This window comes from Microcaecilia unicolor, chromosome 2 (assembly GCF_901765095.1).
Source record: "Microcaecilia unicolor chromosome 2, aMicUni1.1, whole genome shotgun sequence".
NCBI lineage: Eukaryota > Metazoa > Chordata > Amphibia > Gymnophiona > Siphonopidae > Microcaecilia > Microcaecilia unicolor.
This window is the reverse complement of record NC_044032.1, coordinates 123,772,412-123,795,852: the sequence shown is the minus strand read 5'-3', so window position 1 is coordinate 123,795,852 and position 23,441 is coordinate 123,772,412. Positions and strand designations below refer to the sequence as shown.

Below are 23,441 nucleotides of genomic sequence, written 5' to 3'. Positions count from 1 at the left end.
CATATTGAAAGTTATAATGGTAAAAGAATATAACTCTTTATAGATTTTTAAGTTGTAAGAAATCTTTTTTGGATGTCAGCACAATCTTCACTAACTTTTTTGCATTGCAGAGAGCCTCTTCCTTGATAAAGCATTATGCGAAACTTGGCCATGTCGGCGGGGGTTCCCTGAAGTCTTTATGTTGCTGCCATTAAAGATAAGTTGGAATTAAAAACATTTTTTGAACAAAAGTAAACAAATACAAAAATAAAAGTGGGATTCTATGAGGATTTGCACCGCGCCATTTTGTTTATAATGATAGACCAAGATTGTTCATATGGTTGCGAGATGCATATAGATCTGATAATCCCTATAAGTGCGTATATAAGATTATGAGAAATATCTTGCTATATTGATTTGAATATATTTTGAATAGATCTTGAAATTTCCTGCTGAATGTGTTAATGTTTGGGACATGATTTTGGATATTCAATTATAATGCTGCAATCACCTTATAAGGTCCTGGTCTGTAATTCTGAGGATTGTGATTAAGTGTTAGAATAGGATGGATGAATGAAGAAAAAAAAGAGGCTTCTCCATAAAAATGAGAGGATTAGCAGGTATGAATATATGTAAAATATTGTGATGCTATTATAATGCTGCAAATCACCTTATAAGGTCCTGGTCTGTAATTCTGATGATTGAGATTGAGTGTTAGAATAGGATGGATGAATGAAGGAAAAAGGAAAAAAGGGAGAAGAAAGGAAAAAGAAAAAGGGAAAAGGAAAAGAAAAAGAAAAAGAAAAAAAAGGGTCTTCTCCATAAAAATGAGAGGATTAGCAGGTATGAATATATGTAAAATATTGTGATGCTATTATAATGCTGCAAATCACCTTATAAGGTCCTGGTCTGTAATTCTGATGATTGAGATTGAGTGTTAGAATAGGATGGATGAATGAAGGAAAAAGGAAAAAAGGGAGAAGAAAGGAAAAAGAAAAAGGGAAAAGGAAAAGAAAAAAAAGGGTCTTCTCCATAAAAATGAGAGGATTAGCAGGTATGAATATATGTAAAATATTGTGATGCTATTATAATGCTTTAATCACCTTATAAGGTCCTGGTCTGTAATTCAGGATGTGATGGGGGGGGGGGGGGGGTAAAAATATATGAGAGAATAAAGTTGTGACACTATAGGGGGGGGAATGAATACAAAAAGATGGACGGGCTGACATGCATGTATAAACGGTACTGGTACACATTAGATGTCATTTCAAGGCATGATAAAAATAAGAGTGGGAGGCCGGCTATAAACGCAAGGGAGGGGGGCTTGGGGGCGAGCTCTTTACACGGATCTCCGATTAGACTGGGTGGAATAGGAGGGGAGAGCAGGCAAGTGGGAGGGGGAAGGAAGCAGCTGTTAGTAGGGGGAAGGGGGGAGGAAAGGCGGGGTATATGCTGGGGAAGGGACTGGGTATTCTCATTGGCTTTGTTAATTTGTTTTCTATTTTTTAGTTTTTGTTTCATAGTAGTTGGACGTGTGCGGCAGGGGAGGAGGCTGAAGATGGAATGTTTGTTGAGCGGGTCTTGGGTGGGAGAGCCATATGCTGGGGTGGCCCCAGGGCCCAGTTTATAATAATGGATGACTGAATATATAATCATTTTTATTACACATGACTCCAATTAAACTGATTTCCTGGAATGTTAACGGAGTAGCCTCCCCTGTTAAGAGACAAAAAATTATGCAGGCCTTAAATCGGCAGAGAGCAGATGTGGCGTTTCTACAAGAAACCCATTTATCTACGCTAGAGCATATGAAATTTAAAAAATGGTGGGTGGGAGATTTAGTAGAATCCCCAGCGATTAATCGTAAGGCAGGGTTGATGATTCTATTTCGGAAAGGGTTAGAGGTACATAAGGTACAAACTTGGAGAGATCCACAGGGAAGAATGCTACTTGTGAGAGCTATTATCTGCAAAAAAGAGATGCTCCTGTGTAACGTATATGGCCCAAATGTATATGACCATAAATTCACACAATCTCTCATGCACAGACTTTTGGAGATGCCAGATATTCCAATATTAATGGGAGGAGATTTTAACATGGTACACGACCCGAGCATAGATAAATCTGTGGCCTCTGCAAGAGATGGGGAGTCAGAGCAGAGGGATTCCATTACTTTGTTGTACCTTGCACATTTTAGATGTTTGGCTGACGTTATATCCCAGTGATAAAGACTACACTCATCTCTCCAGGGCTCATGGGTCACAATCACGCATTGATTATTGGTTGGTGTCAACGTCTCTTTTCTCAGCAGTGTTGAAAGCTGGAATTGGTGCTTACGAGGTGTCAGATCACGCCATGGTGTGGTGTTCTGTAAAGATAAGACCGGAGACGGCGGGGTCTCACAGCTGGCGGTTCCCGGTGCACCTCTACTGGGATGTTGAATTCTGAGAATATTTAGTAAATAAATGGAATGATTATCAGATTACTAAAGCTGAACATGCGCATACCCCAGTGCTTTTTTGGGAAGCGGCGAAGGCAGTGCTTAGAGGGGATATCATCGCGTATACTGTGTTTAAGAGAAAGGCGAGAGATCAGGAAATTCTAAGACTTGAAAAACAGCTGATTAAGGAAAGGATGCTCTATGGAAAATCCCCTTCAGGGACTAGACGTGGTACACTGATAGCACTGCAAACTGAGCTGGGGGAGTTGCTTCATGCTAGGGCAATAAAGTCGCTGCAATACTATAAGTTTCAACTGTATCGACATGGTAACAAATCTGGGAAATTAATGGCGAAATTAGTTAAAGGATCAAGAGGTCCTTCCCGAATTGTTCATATAGAATGAGGAGATGGGGTCTTGGTGAGGGAAGATCCAGAAATTGCGGAGGTGTTTGTGAACTATTATAAAAGTCTTTATGCTAGGCCGGAGGAGGAGGAGTTGGAGGAGGGAGATGCATTTTTAAATAGCCTAGACCTTCCTCGAATATCAGAGAAAGATCAGGACAAGCTAGATGACCCAATAACTGAGGAAGAAGTGGCCTTGGCTATACAGCAAAGTGCACTGGGTAAATCCCCCGGTCCGGATGGACTGAGAATCGAATTCTACAAGATTTTGTCTCCGTCTATTGTACCCTTGTTGCAATCATTGTTTATGCAGTTTGTACAAGAGGGGACTTTACCTGGATCTCTCCGGTTGGCTCAGATTATTCTGTTGTTGAAGACTGGGAAAGATCCCAAACAGGCCACCTCATATAGGCCAATTTCCTTATTGAGCACGGAAGCTAAGCTGTTCACCAAGGTTTTGGCGAACCGACTGGCTAGGGTGTTGCCTGCTGTGATCGCTGAAACACAAGCAGGATTTGTGCGTGGGCGAACCATTACCAAAAATATGAGAAGAATCCAAATCTCCCTAGAACAGGTGGAACAGAGGAAGGTACCATCTTTGTTAGTAAGTTTCGATGCGGAAAAAGCCTTCGACCGTGTTGATTGGAGGTTTTTATTCGATACCATGCGACACTATGGGGTGGGGGAGTTTTTCCTAAGAGCAGTGCAGACCTTGTATAAGTCGCCTCAGGCAATGATTGGATTAAATGGGATGCTTTCCACCCCTTTTGAGATCAATAGGGATAACTAGACAGGGTTGCCCTTTATCCCCTTTGCTCTTTGTATTACCTATGGACCCCCTGGTATGAGAGGTTATGGGTAATCCTGAGATAAAAGAGGTACGAGTGGGGACGCAAGAATTTAAAATATCTGCATTTGCAGATGATTTATTATTTCATCTCACAGAACCCCAGAGCTCTTTAGCAGCGTTGATGGACAGTTTGAGAGAGTATGGTGATTTTTCCGGTCTTAAATTAAACCTAACTAAATCATTAGCTCTACCAACGTGTACGGCGGTGCATTGAGATTGGAGGGGGGGCATTCCCGTTAAAGTGGGAAGACTCATCTTTTAGGTACTTGGGGATCAGACTTTGTAATTGAAGTAACTTGTTATATCGGTACAAAAGATTGGCTGCTAAAGTGGATGCATTTACCATTACCACTGCATGGTAGAATACAGTTATTTAATATGGTTTTGTTCCCTAGATGGCTGTATGTGCTTCAAGTGCTGCCGATTAGGTTGATGAAACAGGACTTGCAGGCACTAAGGAAGTTATTATCTAGATTCTGTTGGGCAGGGAAGAAAGCCAAAATGGCATTCAAATATCTAATAGGTTCTTGGAAATATGGAGGCATGAGGTTGCCCAATTTACAAGTATATAATCAAGCTTGTTTATTACGACATCTGGGAGACTGGTTCCTGGAAGTACAGGGGTTTACACCTGTAGAACTCGAAATGGAGCACTATAATCCTTGGCATATTAATTACTTACTTCATGAAACGGGGAAGAAGCTCCCAAAAGAGATGAGGAATAGTATTCTTTTGAGGTCTCTGAGGGAGGCGTGGAGGTATATAGCTCCACTATTGGGAGGAGACCCAGAAATCTCAGACCAGATACCCATCCGGGGAAATATGCAATTTCTCCAGGGCAAGAGAGCAGTAGTTTTAAACGATGGGCAGATCAGGGCCTGACCCTTTTACAGCATGTGATGGATGAGGAGGGAAGACTGCTTGGTTGGGCTCATATGCAGACAAAGGGCGGAGTAGAGGCCCGGGATGTGTTCACATATATGCAGTTACAACACTACCATAAGTCCCTGGACAGAGGGAAATTGGCTATTAAATTGGGGAATCAGTTAGAAGACTTTTTTGGCCAATTTCGAGAGGGGGGAATGTCTGTCTCACAACTTTATAAGGCAGTGCAGCAGCGATTGGAGGGTACATCCCGAATGGCGTTGTCAGGAAAGTGGAGTCGAGATTTGGGGGAGCCACTTACAGGGTCTGAGTTATTGACATTGATAAGGAGAATTCCAGAAATTTCCATAAGTGCAGAGTTGAGAGAATGTCAGTATCGGGTACTACATAGAGGGTACGTTACACGGGAGCAGATGTTTCGAATTTGGGGAGTTGAAACACCGACATGTCTGAAGTGCAAGCAAGATGTTACCTCCTTTTATCATGCTTTTTGGGGGTGTCCCAGGGTGCAGGTTTTTTGGTGGAAGATTTTGAGATATATGGGGGGGTTATGGGGCTGCTCTCTGCCGATGAAACCTGAAGGAGTACTTTTAGATAAATATGAAAAATTTGGAGCTGCTAAAAGGGAAATCAATTTGTTTGTGTGGAAAGGGGTAACAGTGGGGAAAAGAATTATACTAATGGATAGGAGATGGGAGGCCATCTTTTTGGGCGTGGAGGAATCGTTTACACGCATTGATGTTATTAGAGCGGAGGAGTGCTGGTAATTCTCCTAAACAAAAGAAACAGTTTTTTAGTATATGGGATGAGTACATACAATCCCTATCTCATAGGGCGAGAAGTCAGATTTTGAATACTATGTAGCACATGAAATGAACTTCCTGGGATGCTGTCGAGTACAGGGCATTTGCCTGCTGCACACGTCTAACACATTTAATGGTTTTTTGTTTGTTTGTTTGTTTGTTTGTTGTGGTTTTTTTTCTCTTTCCTTTCTCTCTCCCTTTGGGAAGTGCTGGTTAAGGGGAGGGGGGTGTAGAGGATTAGATCTAGGACTGTCCTGTTCATCGTCTCGGGGGGTTATTAGAGACCAAACCCCTCGAGGTATAGATGAGGGGAAGAATATATGGGAGGGAAAAGTGACTGAATATGAAATATGTAAAATTTTTTCATTAGTGGTGTGTTGGGTCATCTGCTTCCCAAAATGATGGTTTAAGTTACTGGGGATCTTGTTTATTGAGAGTTGTGTTATACAGTTGAAAGTATGGGAGGGAAGGGGGGGAGGAGGGGGGGATTAGGGTGAAAAACGGTAAAAAGTTCTTAGATACTGTTCTGTTTCTTCAAGTTCATGTATTATTGAGTTGTAGCTGTGGAAAGCAATATCAATATTGTTATGGTTCTTTTATTATGGTATCAATAAAAACCGTTTAAACATAAAGAAAACGCCATCTTACCCCTGCTAGAATACACCATATGTTCTTGGGAAGCTCTTCATTTTTTGGAGGCATATTGGAGGGCTGTGCAAGGTAGACTGCAGTACTGGATCGACCGTTCTGTCCAATGGCACCCAGATGTTTTTCTTTTCGGCAAACAACCTGGTGAGCCATACTTGCCAGCAACCTTTGTTGATTTGTCATGCTTTGAATGCGGCGAGACTCAATTTGGCCAGCCACCAGAAACAGCAGACTGTACCTTTCCTGGTAAAATGGGCCACCAAGTTGTGGTATATTTGTGATATGAAACTTTTGGTTACCCTCAAGAACCATACCTTCCATAAATAGGAGAACATATGGACCCCTTTCTTGTCTTATAGCTCTTATTGAATGTGTTTCTATAATATGGCTGGTGTGTTCTCTTTCTCCTGATTTTGTGTTCTGTCCAATGGATTCTTTTGTGGGGTTTGGGGGTATGTGGGAGGGGGGAGTTCTGTATTGAAATTGTTCCTAAAATGAGTAGAAGATTATCAATTGTTTTCCTTTGCTGTTCCCAACACATCTGTATTTTGCTATATGCTGTTTTGCGTATGCCTTTCTGTTTACTGTATACTTTAACAGTATATATTTATTGTTTTATTTAGATTTCAATAAACTTCTAAAAATTAAGAAAAAGAAAAATACAAGACGGCTGATTATCCAATGATACTGGTTCATGTCCTGTGGTGTTTTCTCAAGGTGTGTGGGGTGTGAAATAATTTAACTGTCATTTGCAGTCTTATCAGGCATCTGTGGTTTTCCATAGTAAATAGGAGAGGAGGCCTGGAGGCATTGTACAAAATAAATTTAAAGGGACAGCAGAGAGAGCACCTAAGGTAAAATATGAAGGTTCACATTGGATAGGAGGAGACGGAGCTCAAGGTCTAAACTGGGGTAAATTATAATACACAAATACAAAAAAGCTAAATAGTAAAGAAAAAAATCTTCATTAGGTGAGAGTCTTCTCAAGTAAGTACTTAGTATTTTAAGTCAGAGAATATAACGTTAATAATGTTATAATGTTCAAAGCCCTGAGACTCCTCTTCCTTATTCTCCTCTCTATCTTGGTTTCTCTCCAATTGGGTTATTTTTGCACATACCATGACAGTAATGAGCCTCACTCCTAGTTCAGGATATGTGGAGTCTGAGTGGTGGTGGGTGTCTCTTCTCAGCCGCTCCTCTTACGAAAACTGCAGCCTCACTTTCAGACACATTGCAGGAGCTTGAATGAAATGCCAGCAGAGTGCCAGTACTGCTCTAGAGAAACACCAAACTCTACTTTAATCCCTCGAAAAGATGCAAAAACAGAAGGTTATACCTCCTGTGTGGCGATATGGGATATGGATCCACCTGAACTCCTCCCCAAGAAAGCACATATAAAAATAGCAAGAAATTCAACAGCAAACTATGATTGGGAGGTGAGGGAAGCACCTGGGAGACAGGTACCTTTCCATCATAGTGCCGATTCATCAAGCTGCACAGCAAATGCTGAATTTTTGAGAATTAGGTCCTTCCTGCAACCCCGATTTATTCTTCTTTTCTCTTTACCCAACAGATGATTATTGGCTACCTATCCTCTGGAATGCCAGCTCCTCCTGCTGCTGGATTCTTTTCTTCTTTTCATAAAACTCCATGTCTCTACTACTACTTACTTCTACAGCACTATTAGATACTAGAGTTTAAATCTTTTACATGTTTGTGTACTGCACTGTGTACATCTAAAGACACTATAGAAATGACAAGTAGCAGTAGTAGCTTATGATTTCTCCAACACAAACAGGACAAATAAGAAAATTAGAGGGTTTCATTTATTATGGGAATGATGAAAACAACATGGATATTAAACAGATGAAAGTGAAAACCAGACATGTTCCAGTGACATCACAGATACAGCTTGGAACTAGCTAGTATAAATCTAACCAAACATAAGGCAACAACAAACCCTGAAAGATCCTCCAAAACCTACTACTACTACTTTAACATTTCTTAAGCGCTACTAGGGTTACGCAGCGCTGTACAGTTTAACAAAGAAGGACAGTCCCTGCTCAAAGGAGCTTACAATCTAAAGGACGAAATGTCAAGCTGGGTAGTCTAGATTTCCTGAGTAGAAGTAAAAGGTTAGGTGCCGAAGACGACATTGAAGAAGTGGGCTTTGAGCAAGGATTTGAAGATGGGCAGGGAGGGGGGCTTGGCGTATGGGCTCAGGGAATTTATTCCAAGCATAGGGTGAGGCGAGGCAGAAAGGGTGGAGCCTGGAGTTGGCGGTGGTGGAGAAGGGTGCTGAGAGGAGGGATTTGTCCTGTGAGTGGAGGTTTCAGGTAGGAACATAAGGGGAGATGAGGGTAGAGAGGTAATGAGGGGCTGCAGATCGAGTGCAGCCCAGGGGCCAGACTGCAGATCGAGTGCACCTCAACAAGAAACCAAAATATGACTCTCTAGTAAACTCTCTGATTCAACTTTTGTCCTAAGTCTTACATGAGAGAGAAAGTACAGTACGAGCCCACTGGTACCAAGTGCTGGCAAGAAGATCCCAGGACAGCTAGACTTCTAGACAGGAAACTGGACTGGTCTATCAGTACTCAAGGAAAGGAAATTAACAGGCAAGAATAAATTCCATCTCTCTTATTGTTCAGCTAGACCAGTCCAGACTAATGGGATGTACCAAAGCTCATCCATCTGGGCGGTAAGAAGACAAGGCTCCCTGCACTATTGTCCTGCCAATAGTTCTGTTGCCTTTGGCCCACAAATCCAGTTTGCAGCACTTCACAAAGGAGTGTAGAGAGGACCAAGTTGCTGCCCAGTAAATGTCCTCTGGAGAAACCACTCAAGCCCCCACCCAGGAGGTGGCCTGGGACTAAGTTGAATGAGTCCACAGGCCCACTGGTACCACCTTGTTCACCTTGTTCGTAAAATATAGGCAGTCTCAATGGCCACCTTGGTCCAGTGAGCAACTAATGTCTTGGAAGGCTGCTTCTCCTTTCCATGGTTCATAAAAAAAAAAAAAAAGGACAATCAGACTTCCTGAAGTCATTGGTTACTGCTAAATAATGTAGTCATACTCTGCGCATGTCCAATTTATGGAGTGAAACCTCTACCCCCACCCTGGAGCTTCATGGAAAGGCAGGAAGGTAAACAACCTGACTGAGATGAGACACCTCCTCAAGGAAACAGGCATTCTCTATGAAGGATAAATAAGGATCCCAACATATGACAGCCTGCAACTCAGAGATTCAGTGTGCAGAACAGATAGATACCAGAAAGGCAGTCTTCAAGGACAGAGACAGTAGCCTGAGTGACTGTAAGGGAGAACCATCCAGAGCCTTCAAGACGAGAAGATGATCTTGCCGAGGCAAGACTGGGCAAAATTGGGGCCTGACGCTTCCCCCCCCCCCCCCCCCCCCCCCCCCCCCCCCCCCCCCCCCAAAGAACCGAATGTCAGGCAACGCTGCCAGGGATCTGACCTGAGGAGGTTCTGAAACCATGTCTGAGCCACCACCCGAACTTGAGGGTGTTGAAAGCGAGGCCTTGATCAAACCCCCTCATGGAAAAAGGAAAGAACAGCAAAGACATCAGCTTTCCATGGAGGGAGAGGGAGAAGGAGAGGGAGAGAGAGCAACTGCCACGTGCAATAGGTCTCAGAGGCCCTGCAGACCTCACTTAGGCATGGAGCCACAAGGAGAGTGCCATAAGAGCTACCCGCTGTGAGTGATGAAAGTTTTGACCTCTCTAGCCTAAGTGAGGGAGGTCAAAATTTTCACCACTCACAGCGGGTAGCTCTTATGGCTTAGGTGATGCCTCTCAAGGGCCAAGCTGTAAGCCAGAAGGGGCCTGGATCCTCCATTACAATCTGACCTTGGTATAGAAGCCTCTGGCCCCTGGGCAGTGGAAGTGAATTTCCAACCAACAACCAAACGATGTCTGCATATTATGGATGCCTCAAGCAGTCTATGGTTATGAGGCTGACCAACCAGATGAATTGTCCAATCCCGTGTAAGATCCTGTCTACCAGTGACCAGGGAGGGAACATGTAAAGAAGCCTCTGGGTGGGCCATGGCTGTACAAACACATAAGATCCCCTGCAAACCTCTTGTAACTCTGAGGCTGAAGAACCGCTGACACTTTGTGTTGTTCAAGGACACCATCAGATCGAACTGTGGCAGCCCCCAGTGATCTACAATGAGCCAGAAGGTCTCCAAATGCAGATCTCACTCTCTTGGGTCTAGGTTCTGACGGCTGAGAAAGTCCGCCTGAATGCTGTACATGCCAGCAATGTGCATTGCTGATAGGGCCGTCAGGTGATGCTTGGGCCTAGGTGAACAATCAGCAGTCTACCGAGCCACCATCATGCTTGTTGACATAAGCCACTGCCATCACATTGCTGAACAGCCCTCACACTACCATCCCTTGGAGAAGGGAGAGGAACCTTTTCAGAGCCAGGTGGATCGCTCTCGCCTCCAGGCAGTTAATAAACCAGGAGACTCCTCAGTTGTCCTGTGCCTTGCAAAGTGTGGGACAAGGGGCTTCCTAGCCCCAGAGAGACTCGTGTTGGTGGTGACCACAGTCCAATCTAGAACCTCCAGGAGATAGCTCTTGATGTCCCATAAAGAAAGGTCCTTCCGGAGCAATGCTGGCAGAGGGAGCTGGATTTCAAACTTTTGAGACTTGGGACTCTAAAGTAAAGGAAGCAATCTCTGCAAAGGGTGCACGTGAGCACTGGCCCACCAAACTACTTCAAGTATGGCTCCCAAGAGCTCCAACAGCTGATAGTAATCCCAATCTCTGAGAGCCGACTGGGCAAAAAATGCCCTCTTCTGTGCCTGTGGTTGGCCATCAGCTCCTGGGTCAGCCAGATGTGTCCCTAATTGGTAAGAAAGATCAGACCTAGGTACTCCAAAGTCCTGAGATGGCTCAAGATAACTCTTGATGACAAAGCAAGTCCTGGAGGACCTGGACCACCTGGGAGGATGGTGACCATTAGTCTGCTTCTGAGTCCACTCAAATAAGCAGACTGCCAGATAAGGGTGAACTCTCACCCCCTCCCAAGGAAGGAAGGCAGCCACTACCACCAAAACCTCGGAAAAGGTCCAAGGCGCCGTGGCCAAACCAAAGCATATAACTTGGAACTTAAAATGCCTGTCCAGGATGAGGAATTAGAGGAATTACCTGTGTACCAGAATAATATGAGAATGTGGCAGTAAGCCTCCATCAGATCTAGGGAGGAGAGGAACTCCCCTGTCTGGACAGATACAATCACTGACTGGAGGGTGAGTCTTTATGTAAAAACAAACAGCGAACCCTCAAGGAAGTGTTGACTCCCTAGAGGTTCAAGATGGGACAAAAGATGCGCCCTTTTTGGGGACTACGAATTATATGAAGTAATGCCCATCCTAACTGCAGGAGCCACCTCTCCTCCACAACTCTTAACTGGACTAGACAATCCAAGATGTCCTTCACTGCCTGATGCTTTAGAGAAGCACAGGGAGAGACCATAAAGGCTTCTGGAATGGAGGAGGCAAACTCTAAGGCATAACCATCACAGACAAGTTCCACGACCTATTGCTCTAAAGTAATGAGGGTCCACTCCTGGTCAAAGAGGCACAACTGACTGCTCACCCGGAAGATACCCTCTGACCCTCACTGGGCTCCTTTAGAGGAGTGGTGAAGGACTCAGAACACCTCCCTTCATCCCCAACTCACTTTGCACCATGAAAGAACTGTCCCTTGGTCCCAGAGACACCAGGCGACTTTCAGTGATAAGAAGACTTCTGAAGTGAGGACTTCCGGTTGAGCTGCCATACAGACAGGATGTGTTGCGGAGCGCTCTGAATCCCTTCCGCTGTAATTGGGTGTGTGTTTTTCGGAGCGGCAGCAATTTGGTGCAGGAATAAAATTGGACATTGGGGGAGATCTCCTGGGAGCCCTCCGGAGTGGTTTGAGGGAGGACGCGCTGTGTGCTGCCAGAGGTGGACGTGCGGCGGTCCGAGAGACAGGAGTGGAGGCCTCGGGCGGCAGCAGCAAGTGGCGGTGCAGGAGGCCGCTCCTTCTGTCTCAGCGGCAGGCACGGGAGAGTGGGGCAATAGCGAGGGTTGTCGCTGCGGCTGAGGGGTCGGTGCTTGGCCAAGATGACTCAGTGCTCAGGGCTCAGTGCACGCGGCCAGCCAGTCGGGAGGGGGACTTGTTCTTTGTCCAAGGCTGCCTGGAGGAGGAAGATTTGGAGCCCAGGTGGGAGATCACTGGCCACGTGCAGCTTGGAGGTGAGGCAGAGGCACCACTGGTGAAGGGGAGATATCTTGTGGAGGTGGAGGGGGTGCGGGCCTGGACTGTGGAGTGGCTGAGTGGGCATCTAAGAGTGATCAGGGACTTCATGCCTGCGCTTCCCCAGTAATATCAGCAGTAAGTTTTTGGGGTTTTTTAAAGAGAAAAAAAGGAGAGAAGACTGGGGTGGCGGCTGGCGGCGGCACAGGCTTAGATGGTGAGTGGCACTTGGACTTTATTTAACTGATAAGACTTTAGCACAGCATGATGGAATTGATGATACGGATCGGAATGGCGGGTTAAGCATGAAGCTCTGATGGGACATTGTTTGAAGTGAGTGAATCCCATTGAATTGAACAGCATCCCGAAGTGTGCATTGAAGAGGAAAGGTCCCTGAGGAATGCCACCGAAGAAGGGGCTAGAGAGATTCCGGTTTTCAGCGGAACAAGGAAAAAAAAACGCCAGTGGTGTCGGCTGGGCTGGAATCAAGTGGAGCAAGGATGGCGGTGAGTCCGGTGGCGGCAGGGGAGAAGCATGCTGAGGAGGGTCCTGAGGCTGGTGAACCCGCGAAATCGGAGATAGTGGCTTGGTTTCAAGCCGATCTGGCTGGGGTCTGAAAAGGATATAAAAACTGCCCTGAGAGAAATTAGGGCTGAAATTCGCGAGATGGGAACTGTAGATAATGTTAAAAGCTGTAAACAGCTGACATAGTGGAGAGCTGCAGATTGTGGGAGCAGACAATCAGAGACCAGCATGACCAATGAGTCATAAGAGACATGTGAGAACAGAGAAAGGATATTGAGCAGGTGAGCGGGTGTAGCAGATGGGTAAGGTGTGAGAAGCCCGGAAAGAATGTAACTGACAGCTGCAGAAAAGAGCAAAAGGGCTAAGTAATGTGGGAATAATGCTGACGTACGTACGTGATGATGTGCTAACCATTGTGTGAAGATGAATATAAATGATACTGTGAAAGCTGAAAGCTAAGCAAAAAGGTTACAAGCTTTAGATTTGACTCTTGTAAGTACGTTGGTTTTGCTTCCTGTATAATGTTCTTATACAGCCTCTGTCCAAGGGAGGACAGTTGAAAAAAATAAAAGTTTTTTTTTATTCTTTCTTGCTGAATATTGTGAATGTGATTTTGAATATTGTGAATGTGATTTGTATAACCTAAGAGAATAAGGAGGTTTTAAACAGAACGCGTGTTGGTGAGATGGAGAAGGGGATGGACACTTTTTTTTTAACTCATGTTTATTAATAGTAATGCACAAAAACAGGACAGCACTTATCATAATAGAGGTATATTACAAAACCTAACATGTCCTTTCTCAGTTTAGATAACATTTTTCCAACATTTTATAACATTTCCCCCTCCCTACCCTCCTGCCCTCTCCCCCCCCCCCAACTCCCTCCCACCCCCACCCCCCACTTCAGAAATTCAAAACTCTACTACGGGTTACTGGAGTCAAAGTATCCCAAAAGGATGCCCAAACTATGGGGATGGAGACTTTTAAGCAAGACATGGGAACACTGCAGAAAGTGGTGAATGCGGACATGCACAAATTACAACATCTCAGGGAGCAGGTGGAGGACCTGGAGAATAGATTGCGCAGCAATAACCTGCAATTTAAGGGAATCCCTGAATCAGACATATTCAGCAATTGTGAAGCAGTGATTCAAGAACTGTGTGGGTTCATTTTGAATGCCGAGGACAAAGGTCAATTGCCGGACCTTGGAATTCAGAGAGCGCACAGAGTGGCTGGACCGCAGCGGGAAAATCGCCAGAGGGACATTGTGGTGTGTTTTGCTGATTTCCCCATGAAGGAGAAGATATTGACCAAAGCAAGGCAGCAAAAAGAAATTACTTGGAAAAACTATAAGAATGGAGTGTTCCAAGATCTGGCATGGTCTACACTGCAAAAGCGTCTATCCTTTCGAGAAGCCGCAAAATATATGAGGTCAAAGGGGATCCGATATAAGTGGCTATTTCCATTTGGGATGTGGCTTACAGTGGATGGTAAATCGTGTAAAGTCAAGACCCCGGAAGAGGCGTGGTCATCACTGTGCTCGTTGGAATGCAGAGATATTCCCATCCAGAAGGAGTTGCGGGAGTCCGCCAAGGAGCCCAGAGTGGATTTGGCGTGGAAGAAGGTGGTGGATCGAGGGAAGACTTCTAACAAGCAAGCTTCCTGAAGGAGCACGGATTTGTGTGGACTGGTGGTGAATTGCTTGAATCAGTGGGAGGTTGGGTGGGGAATGTGGATTGCATGAATGTAAGGATGTGGGCGTAAGTAGGGCAATGGGGAGGGAGAGGGATCAGTGTTGGAGAGGTCAAAGTCCCAAGAGAGCGTGTCGCTTCCTCGTGGGATGGGTGACATACTGACAGAGGGATCAGCTATAGGGAAGGGGAGGGTAGGGGAGGTTGGGGAAAGGATTAGGGAAAAGTTGGCGCAGAGGAGTGGGGTTTGGAGCAGTGGGGAGGGCAGAGATCACCTGTGGGGATGGAGAGGGGACGGTGGGAGAGGGGAGAGACCTTATTGGTGGGTACATGGAATTGTAAATGGGTTAAACAATCAGGGGAAACAGCAGTAGAGTATTTAAGAAATTGGGTAGGCTGAAGTGGATGTAACGTTTTTTGCAAGAACACACTTAAGACCGAGGAATACTCACTTGCTGCGTCGTAGGCCTTTTCGGGAAGTGTGGTACATCAGGGAATAGGGCCAAAATGGATGGGGGGAGCGGCCATTTGATCAAACTTATGGATTAGTGATTAAAGATGGTGTTCTGGGATACTAGTGGGCGTTGTCTGGGTCTCAGAGGGTGATTGCAGGGGAAGGACTTGACTCTGATTAACATTTATGCTCCAAGCGGTGGGGCAGAGGGCCTTTTTTCAAACATTAAAAGAAGAAATCTTGGGATTTGTAGGAGGGCAGGTTGTGGTAGGGGGGATTTTAATATTGCCCTGGATGCAAGATTGGATCATTAGACAGGGGGAGGGCAGCGGAGTGGTCCTGGAAGGCTTTGCTACAATTTTTGAAGGACTTGGAAGTGGTGGACTGTTGGAGGCTGCTACATGGGGTACAGCGGAATTACACCTTTTATTCGCATGCAACACAGACTTATTCTAGGATAGATGGGTTATGGGTGCATCGCAATGGGTGGCATATGGTGGGGGCTGCTGAGATAGAGACCATTTGTGTTTCTGATCACGCACCAATGTGGATTAAGTTGACTGGGTTGGGCCAAGGTAGGCGGCAAGGAATCTGGAGACTCAATGAGTCACTGCTTGGGGATGAGAAAGTATGGGAGGCTATCCAACATACAATTCAAGAATTCCGACGCTTTAATGATAATGGGGACATTAAAGATGGGGTGTTATGGGATGCGCTGAAAGTAGTGGTGAGGGAGGTTGCGTAAGAAAATGGAAAAAGGGCAGCAATTGTTGACTTTGCAGAAGAGGTTATTGTATTTACAACAGCTGCACAAGAGGAACCCTACACCGCAGGTATGGGCGGACCTTAAGAAAGTAAGGGGGGAACTAACACAATTACAGATGGCAGAGGTGGATTTTATGAGAACTAAGCTTAAGCAACAATATTTTGAGTTTGCCTATAAGTCCAGTGCAATGTTGGTCCGTTATTTGCAGGCATGGAGAGGGCGCTCCCTTATTCAGAAGTTAAAGGATGAGAGGGGAGGATGGCATTATGCTGACTCAGATATTGGAAATTGTTTTGTGAAATATCAAGAACTTTATAGAGCTTCTGAGGAATCACCGATGGTAGATGTGGCCCGGTTTTTGGATCAGATCCTGCTATCACGCTTGGATGAATCTGAAAGAGCTCAGCTCGGGGAATCCATTAGATTAGGGGAGGTATAGAGTATGATCAAACGGCTCCCTGATGGTAAAGCACCAGATTTAGATGGATACTCGGTGAGGTTTTATAAATGCTTTGTGGAGGAGTTGGGAGACCTCTTGGTGAGGGTGGGAAATGGAGCTTTGCAGGGTAGTGGGCTGCCGGTATCTATGTCTGAGGCTGGGATAAGGTTCTGCCTTTTGAATGTGGATACAAAGATAATAGCTAAGGTCCTGGCTAACAGGTTGGCAAGGGTGTTACCGAAATTGATCCATGTAGATCAATCTGGGTTTATCCCGAGGAGGCAGGTAGGGGTTAACACATAAGGCGTACTCTCCATTTAATATGGGAAGCAGAAAGATCCCGGTCTAGTATAGCTTTGTTGGCTATAGATGCAGAGAAAGCTTTTGACCGGGTAAGTTGGGGGGTTTTGTGAGAAGTGATGAAGCGCATGGGCTTGGGAGACAATTTTGGGGCGTGGTTAGCAGCTTTGTACACAGCTCCTAAGGCATGCATTAATATTAATGGCGGACATACATCCTTTTTTCCAACTGGTAGAAGGACTAGGCAGGGTTGTCCCTTGTCGCCCCTCCTTTTTGCACTGTACATAGAACCGCTGGCAGTAATGATACGTCAGCATCCAGATTTTCTGGGTGTTAGGGTGGGGGAGATGGAACATCGTATTGCTCTGTTTGCAGATGATGTGCTACTTTATGTGGTGGATCCTGAGCAGACACTACTGTCAGGATTGCTGGACATACGTCAGGAGTGCTGGACATACTTAAATTAATATGAAACCAGCTTGACATACTTAAATTAATATGAAACCAGCTTCTGATAACTCCCCCTCCCCCTCCCTCAGGAAGCTCTGAGGATGGCAAATGGACTAAATGCTGCCCAGCTACCTGCTAGCCCTTTTGTTTCTCAAATTACCCCTGATTAACATACCTGTGGTCCTCTCTGGGCATCTGGGAGCAGGGCTCTCTGTGAGAGCAATGAAAGCCAGACACAGAGGCTCCAAAATTAGAGACTTCAAAGAGTAGAACCTGTGAAAATGCTCACCTTCCTTACATCAGGAAATTAAACTGGAGTTTGGCTGGGAAGGAAATAAGTTATTTGATCCCTTTCTGTTCCTAAGGTATACAAAAAGGAGAAGCACATGGCTCTGGGCAGCTCTTCTTTCTTTCTTTCTCTACACACACACACATCTTCAGCCACCAGAGCCCCTGGCACTGGTCCCCCTTTCTACTTCAGCCCTACTCCAAAGCTTTCTCTCTCAGAGCACATGGCTCTGCTTTCTTAGGCTCTTTCTCTTTCTCTGCACACACACACCTTCAGTCCTACCTCAAGGCTTCTCTCTTTCTCTGCACCCCCCCATTCTTACTTTTCTCTCATTGATTCCCATTTAAACCCACACACACAGATACAGCATTGTAATGTTTACCTGTACTAAGTGCTGCGAGTCTATATATGTAAATACAATATACTTTCTCTATATATCCAAACCCGTATGGATTGTGTATTCTTTGGGAACCCACTGCCTCAATGAATCCACTGCCTCTGTGAACTGGACCCGGGACCATACCTAGACAACGAATGCTGACAACTACTACTATAAATCATTTCTATAGCGCTACCAGTCGTATGCAGCGCTTCACAATTAAACATGAAGAAAAGAGAGTCCCTGCTCAAAAGAGCTTACAATCTAAATCAGGACAGACAGACAGGACAAAACATCTAACAGGTAAGGCCTTTAGCCCAGATTTGAAGGTGGCCAGGGATGGAGCTTGTCGTAACGGCTCAGGAAGTCTATTCCAGGCATAAGGCATAACTACCAGTGACTTTGGAGATTTTTAGAAAATTTGAACAATATGCTGATTTGAGGGTTAATATGGAATATGGATAAAAGTGAGCTTTTGGGTATTTGTCTGAAACGGGGGGGGGGGGGGGGGGGGGGGGGGGGGGGGGGGGAGTAGATTGAGAGCATTGTTTGCATTTAAATGGACCAAGCATCACATTCTGTATCTGGGGATTCAGATTCCTAGTGATTTGGGAAGGGTGTATAGTCTCAATTATGGGAAGATAATAGACCAAATTAGGGGGGATCTGTCCCAGTGGAAGGGATTGTGGCTCTCGTGGTGGGGACATATGGCAGTGGTGAAGATGAACGTGCTGCCTAGATTGCTATTCTTGTTTCAGGCGCTGCCAGTGGCGGTTCCGAAACGGACATTTAAACAATTGCTGGGTTTGGTCTCACAGTTTATATGGGTGGGTAGGCATCCCCAGTTGGCTAGGCAAGTGTTATGGGGTGCTCCTGAGAGGGGGGTAGAGCAGTGCCCAATATTGAATGGTATTATGTTGCTAGCCAATGAGGATGATTATGGACTGGGAGAGGGGGATAGCTAAGCCTGCTAGCCAGTTGGAAAAATCATGTAGCCTGCACAGACCGACGAGCTCTTATTTATGGACTACTGAGGGAGTGGGGGTGATCTTGGCTGGGATACAGAATCCATATGTGAGGCATCTGGTGGAATTGTGGGGAGAAGTGCGGAGGAAATGGGGACAGTCAGATGGTGTATCGACGCTGGTGCCTTTGAGATGGGAACCAGCATTTGGGGCAGGGACAGAAAATGCCATTTTTGTGCGGTAGGAGCAAGCAGGCATTGTAAATTTTCGTGCTGTGCTACGGGGGGGGGGGCGGGTGAAGAGTTTTGATACACTGTGTTCCACATATAGTTTGCCGGGGGGGAGAGGGGGATAGCTTTCCTTATATCCAGACTCAACATTTTGTAGGGGCCATGGGGTGGAGGGGTGGGGGGGAACTCTCAGGAAAAGGAAAGTTTGGAAAATTTGTGGCTTTTGTTGAGGAGGGTGCCCAGACCAATATCAGTGATATATACATTTTTTTTAGAGGGTATGATCCCAGACCATTTGGTTTTCAGGGGGCCTGGAAGGAAGATTTAAATTGTCGTTTTACTGATCAGGAGTGGAAAGTTATTTGTGGGGAGGTTCAGACAGCTTCGGTATGTGTTTTGGTGCAAGAGAATGCATACAAAGTCTTATCCATATGGTATTACACACCTGAGAGATTGAAGAGGATGTACCCAGGTACATCAGACTTGTGCTAGAGGTGTAATTCACAGACGGGATCATTTATACATATACGGTGGGCATGCTCCAGGGTGGTGCCCTTTTGGCACGCTGTTATGAAAGGGTTAGTAAAGTTGATTGGCTCATCTTTGGTGTGTAGCCCTTTGGCGTGCCTCTTGGGCTTATATAATGAGAGGGACTCTTGGGAGGAGCGGAAATGGTTGTACTTGGGGTTGGCAGCAGCTAAGTGCCTCATAGCTCAGTATTGGAAGAGGACAGATCTCTCGACATTGGGTGACTGGAAATGTAAATTGGGGCAGTTAATACAAATGGAATACCGCAGGGAGGGGGTACTGCGACATAAGGGTGGATTGACTCGTTTACAAGGGCGACTGACATATATTTAGGATCGTGGAGTTTTACAGAAGGGGGATGGGTTGGGGGGGGAGGGAGGGGGGAGGGGAAGGGGAGAGAGAGTGTCTCAGGAAACAGGGGGTGGTCTTAAGGTGAGTTGGGGTTGGAGGGGGTTAGAGAGGTAGGGAGGAGGTTATTGTATATTAAGGGAGCACGGGTTAGTTGGGAGGGGTATATTGTTTATGGGACAATTTTCAGATCACGATTTTTGGAGCAGTATACATAGTGGATAAGTAGTTACAGATGTTATAGCTCAGTTTTCATGAGCCCCTGTGTGGGATAATGAGAGCAGGATGTGCTCTTTGCAGAATTGATTGTTGCAGATTTACTACAATAAAAATGTTTAAAAAAAAGTGAAAAAAACGAAGACGTCTGAAGTTTATCTCAGGGAGATGCCAAGGATCATACTCCCCCAAGTCCTTAATCAGCTTCTTCAGGTCTTCACTGAACAGAACTGACCCTGGAAAGGTAGTCCACAAAAGCAGTCCTAGATGCCACATCAGCCACTCAGAGCCAGAGGCGCCATCTGGCTCTCACAGCTGTCACAACAGAATTAGAGCACATACAGACCAAGTCAGACAGTCAGCCAAAAAGGCTGTCCTGGACTCTATAGCCAATTTTGGGGAGGAAAGGAACTGCTACACCCACTGGAGCAGGACCTGAACCACATACCCACCACAAATCACCACTTGTATCTCAAGGGCTGCAGAACGAAAACTGCTTCAACAGCATCTCCAACTGCCTGTCCTCAGGGCAGGACCACCCTTGACCAGGGTAAACAATGCATCCACCTTTGGAACGGAAAAAAAAACACTCTAATTCCTACTGGGGAAGTAGATAAAGCTTATCCATAAGCTTAGAAATCTGCACACTGACCCTGGTGTTGCCACTCCTTAAGAACCATATCTGAGAGGGCTCAATGGAGGGAAAAGACTGCTAGGAAACAAGAACCCCAAATAATGGGATGCACCCCTCTACTTCTCACAAGGCACTACAACCAGCTAAAGGACCTCTGGCACCTGGTCTATCAGCACCAGCAACTTCTCCCTCCTGAACAACTGGACCACTGGGGAAGCATTTTCATCTGCAGGTGAAAGCTCCTCTAACTCCACAAAGTCAGAGCCCAGCATGTTTTCCTCACACCCAGGGAGAGTGCCAGGAGGTCCACAAAATCCCCACTAGCTGCCCGAGTCTCTTACTAGGAGTGGGATGAGAGGAGATAGGGAGAAGGAGGCAAGGACCCCAGAAGGGAGGGTCACAAAGTGTACCATTGAATAGCCCCAAGGGTCCCAACCCCTAAAAAATCTGGCCCTCTTCACACAGCAAGGGCTCTACCGAGCCCTTCAGAGATTGCTGCTGTAAACACAGACTCCAGATCTCAGCCTGGGCCCCCAAGGAAGGCAAGAAGGCGGTGGCAAGTGGGCCCCGTGGCCAACCATGTGCTCCCTGAAGGCAGACCTCTGCTTGACCGCAGAAGATGCACAGCCAGCATCCAACATGGCTGTGACTCCATGCCAAAAACTGTGTGTTTGAAGTGAGCAAGGCCAAGGCAGAAAGAAGGTCAACTGCATGGCTGGTCCATCCGCCTACTTCAGAGTCCTCCCAGATCCACACTTGGACCCCTCCCCCGAGTCCTTGAATCAGTCCCCAGTACTCTCATCTCAGCCCAAGCATCAGACCCTTCTATCAAATCATCCCTCAGCTGCAGCATATGCTAGTATTAGCCCTCTGCCCATCCCCAGGATCTGCCAGACAAAATTGCCTAGTTAACTATACCTAGTAGTGGTCAGCTTAACATCAGCATTACAGTGACAGGATTCAAACCTGTGAGTGCTTAGAGTCAACAGTTTCAAGCTCTAGTTCTCACACTCCCATTATTAATTTACATGCCATTCAAAGATGAGACCTGCTCAATTCCCCTTCAAGAACAATACAGGAAAATGAAATCACTTGTATAAATTAGTTTTCTACCTGTATTTATGAGTATTATCTTCTGTATTCTGCTGATAATAGCTGTTCTCTGGAACCAATGCCCGACTCCTTCGACTTCCCAGAGAAGATTGCTGTCCCCAGGGTACTTTTCCAAGTACTGTCTACATGCTAAGGGGAAATAACAGTTGTGATCAGGGAGGCTGTTCTCTCATTTTCCTTAGTGCCTAAAAAAAAAAACTCCTAAGGCAGATATGGCAGACGTTCAAAAACAAATTCTTACCTTATCATAAGATAAAAGCTCAAAAATGGAATTAGTATGAGTGCCAAATTCAGAGCTAAGGAACATTCTGACTTTCAACATTTTTAATTGAACTTGCTGCCTTGCTTGAATTCTTAATATTCATAAACTTATTTTGCTTCATGAAGTTGAAAAAAAAAAGGTTTCCTTTAATTTCATACACTCACTGTGACATTTAAATTTATACCTGGATATTCAGCGCCAGGACACAACCCAAGAATGGGAAACTATGGCGCTTGAGGGCCACAACCCAATCAGGTTTTCAAGATTTCCACAACAAATATATACAAGATCTAGACAACAGAAACAGTATATGCGAATCAATCATGCATATTCATGAGATTAAAAACCTGACTGGATTGTGGCCCTCGAGGACTATAGTTGCCCACCCCCATCATAGCCAGTTACCTATGTTGAATACCTGGATATAAGGCAGCCACTGGCAGGAACTTGGGTACTGCAGATACTTAGCATGGTACCCAGGTTAGCTGTCTTAACGTATCCAGATAGTTATCTGGGTACTGGCACCAAATTTTGGCAATATCCACATAAATTCCAACTTTGCCCCTGGACATGACTCAGCACTATCCACATATAGTAACATAGTAACATAGTAGATGACGGCAGAAAAAGACCTGCATGGTCCATCCAGTCTGCCCAACAAGATAACTCATATGTGCTACTTTTTGTGTATACCCTATTTTGATTTGTACCTGTGCTCTTCAGGGCACAAACCGTATAAGTCTGCCCAGCACTATCCCCGCCTCCCAACCACCAGTCCCGCCTCCCACCACCGGCTCTGGCACAGACCGTATAAGTCTGCCCAGCACTATCCCTGCCTCCCAACCACCAGTCCCGCTTCCCACCACCACATAGTCACAAAACAGTCAGTGAAGATTTTCAGAAGCATTACCTGGATAATGCTTTTGGATGAAAGTGGTTGACACCATTAAGTGGCATTTATTACTGTTTTTCAGGCTGCATCAAGAGAGGAGTAACCAGCAGAAGAAAGGATGTGTTGATGCCTCTGTACAAGTCGCTGGTGAGGCCCACCTGGAGTATTGTGTTCAATTTTGGAGGCCATATCTTGTTAAGGATGTAAAGACTAGAAGCGGTCCAGAGGAAGGTGACAAAAATGATATGGGGCTTGCACCATAAGATATATGAGAACAGACTGGAAGGCCTAAATATGTATAGCCTAGAGGAAAGAAGGGAAAGGGGAGATATGATACAGACGTTTAAATACTTGAAAAGTATTAATATAAAAACAAATCTCTTCCAGAGAAGGGGAAATATGAGCTGAGGACATGAGCTGAGATTGTGGGGTGGTAGACTTAGGAGTAATGTGAGGAAATTCTTTTTCACAGAGAGGGTGGTTGATACCTGGAATGCCCTCTTAAGGGAGGTGGTAAAGACAAAAACAGTGAAGGAATTCAAAAAGGTGTGGGATGAACACAGAGGAACTATTTAGAAACTAGATGGTTGAAAACAAAAATAAATTTAAAAAAACCCACCACCTTAAATGGCTGCAGGGGGTGGATGTGTGACTGACGCTTGGATGGCTACTCCAGTTGT

The 23,441-nt window shown here is 45.4% G+C and overlaps 1 protein-coding gene across 1 annotated transcript in view; it reads right to left on the bottom strand.

Moving 5' to 3' along the window:
• The window catches only part of FAM169A (family with sequence similarity 169 member A), a 288,635-nt gene that overhangs the window by 132,059 nt on the left and 133,135 nt on the right, over positions 1-23,441 (bottom strand). The window contains exon 7 of the mRNA XM_030193277.1: positions 21,608-21,736. Coding sequence (XP_030049137.1) covers positions 21,608-21,736 — 129 coding nt within the window. The remainder of the gene's footprint in view (positions 1-21,607; positions 21,737-23,441) is intronic.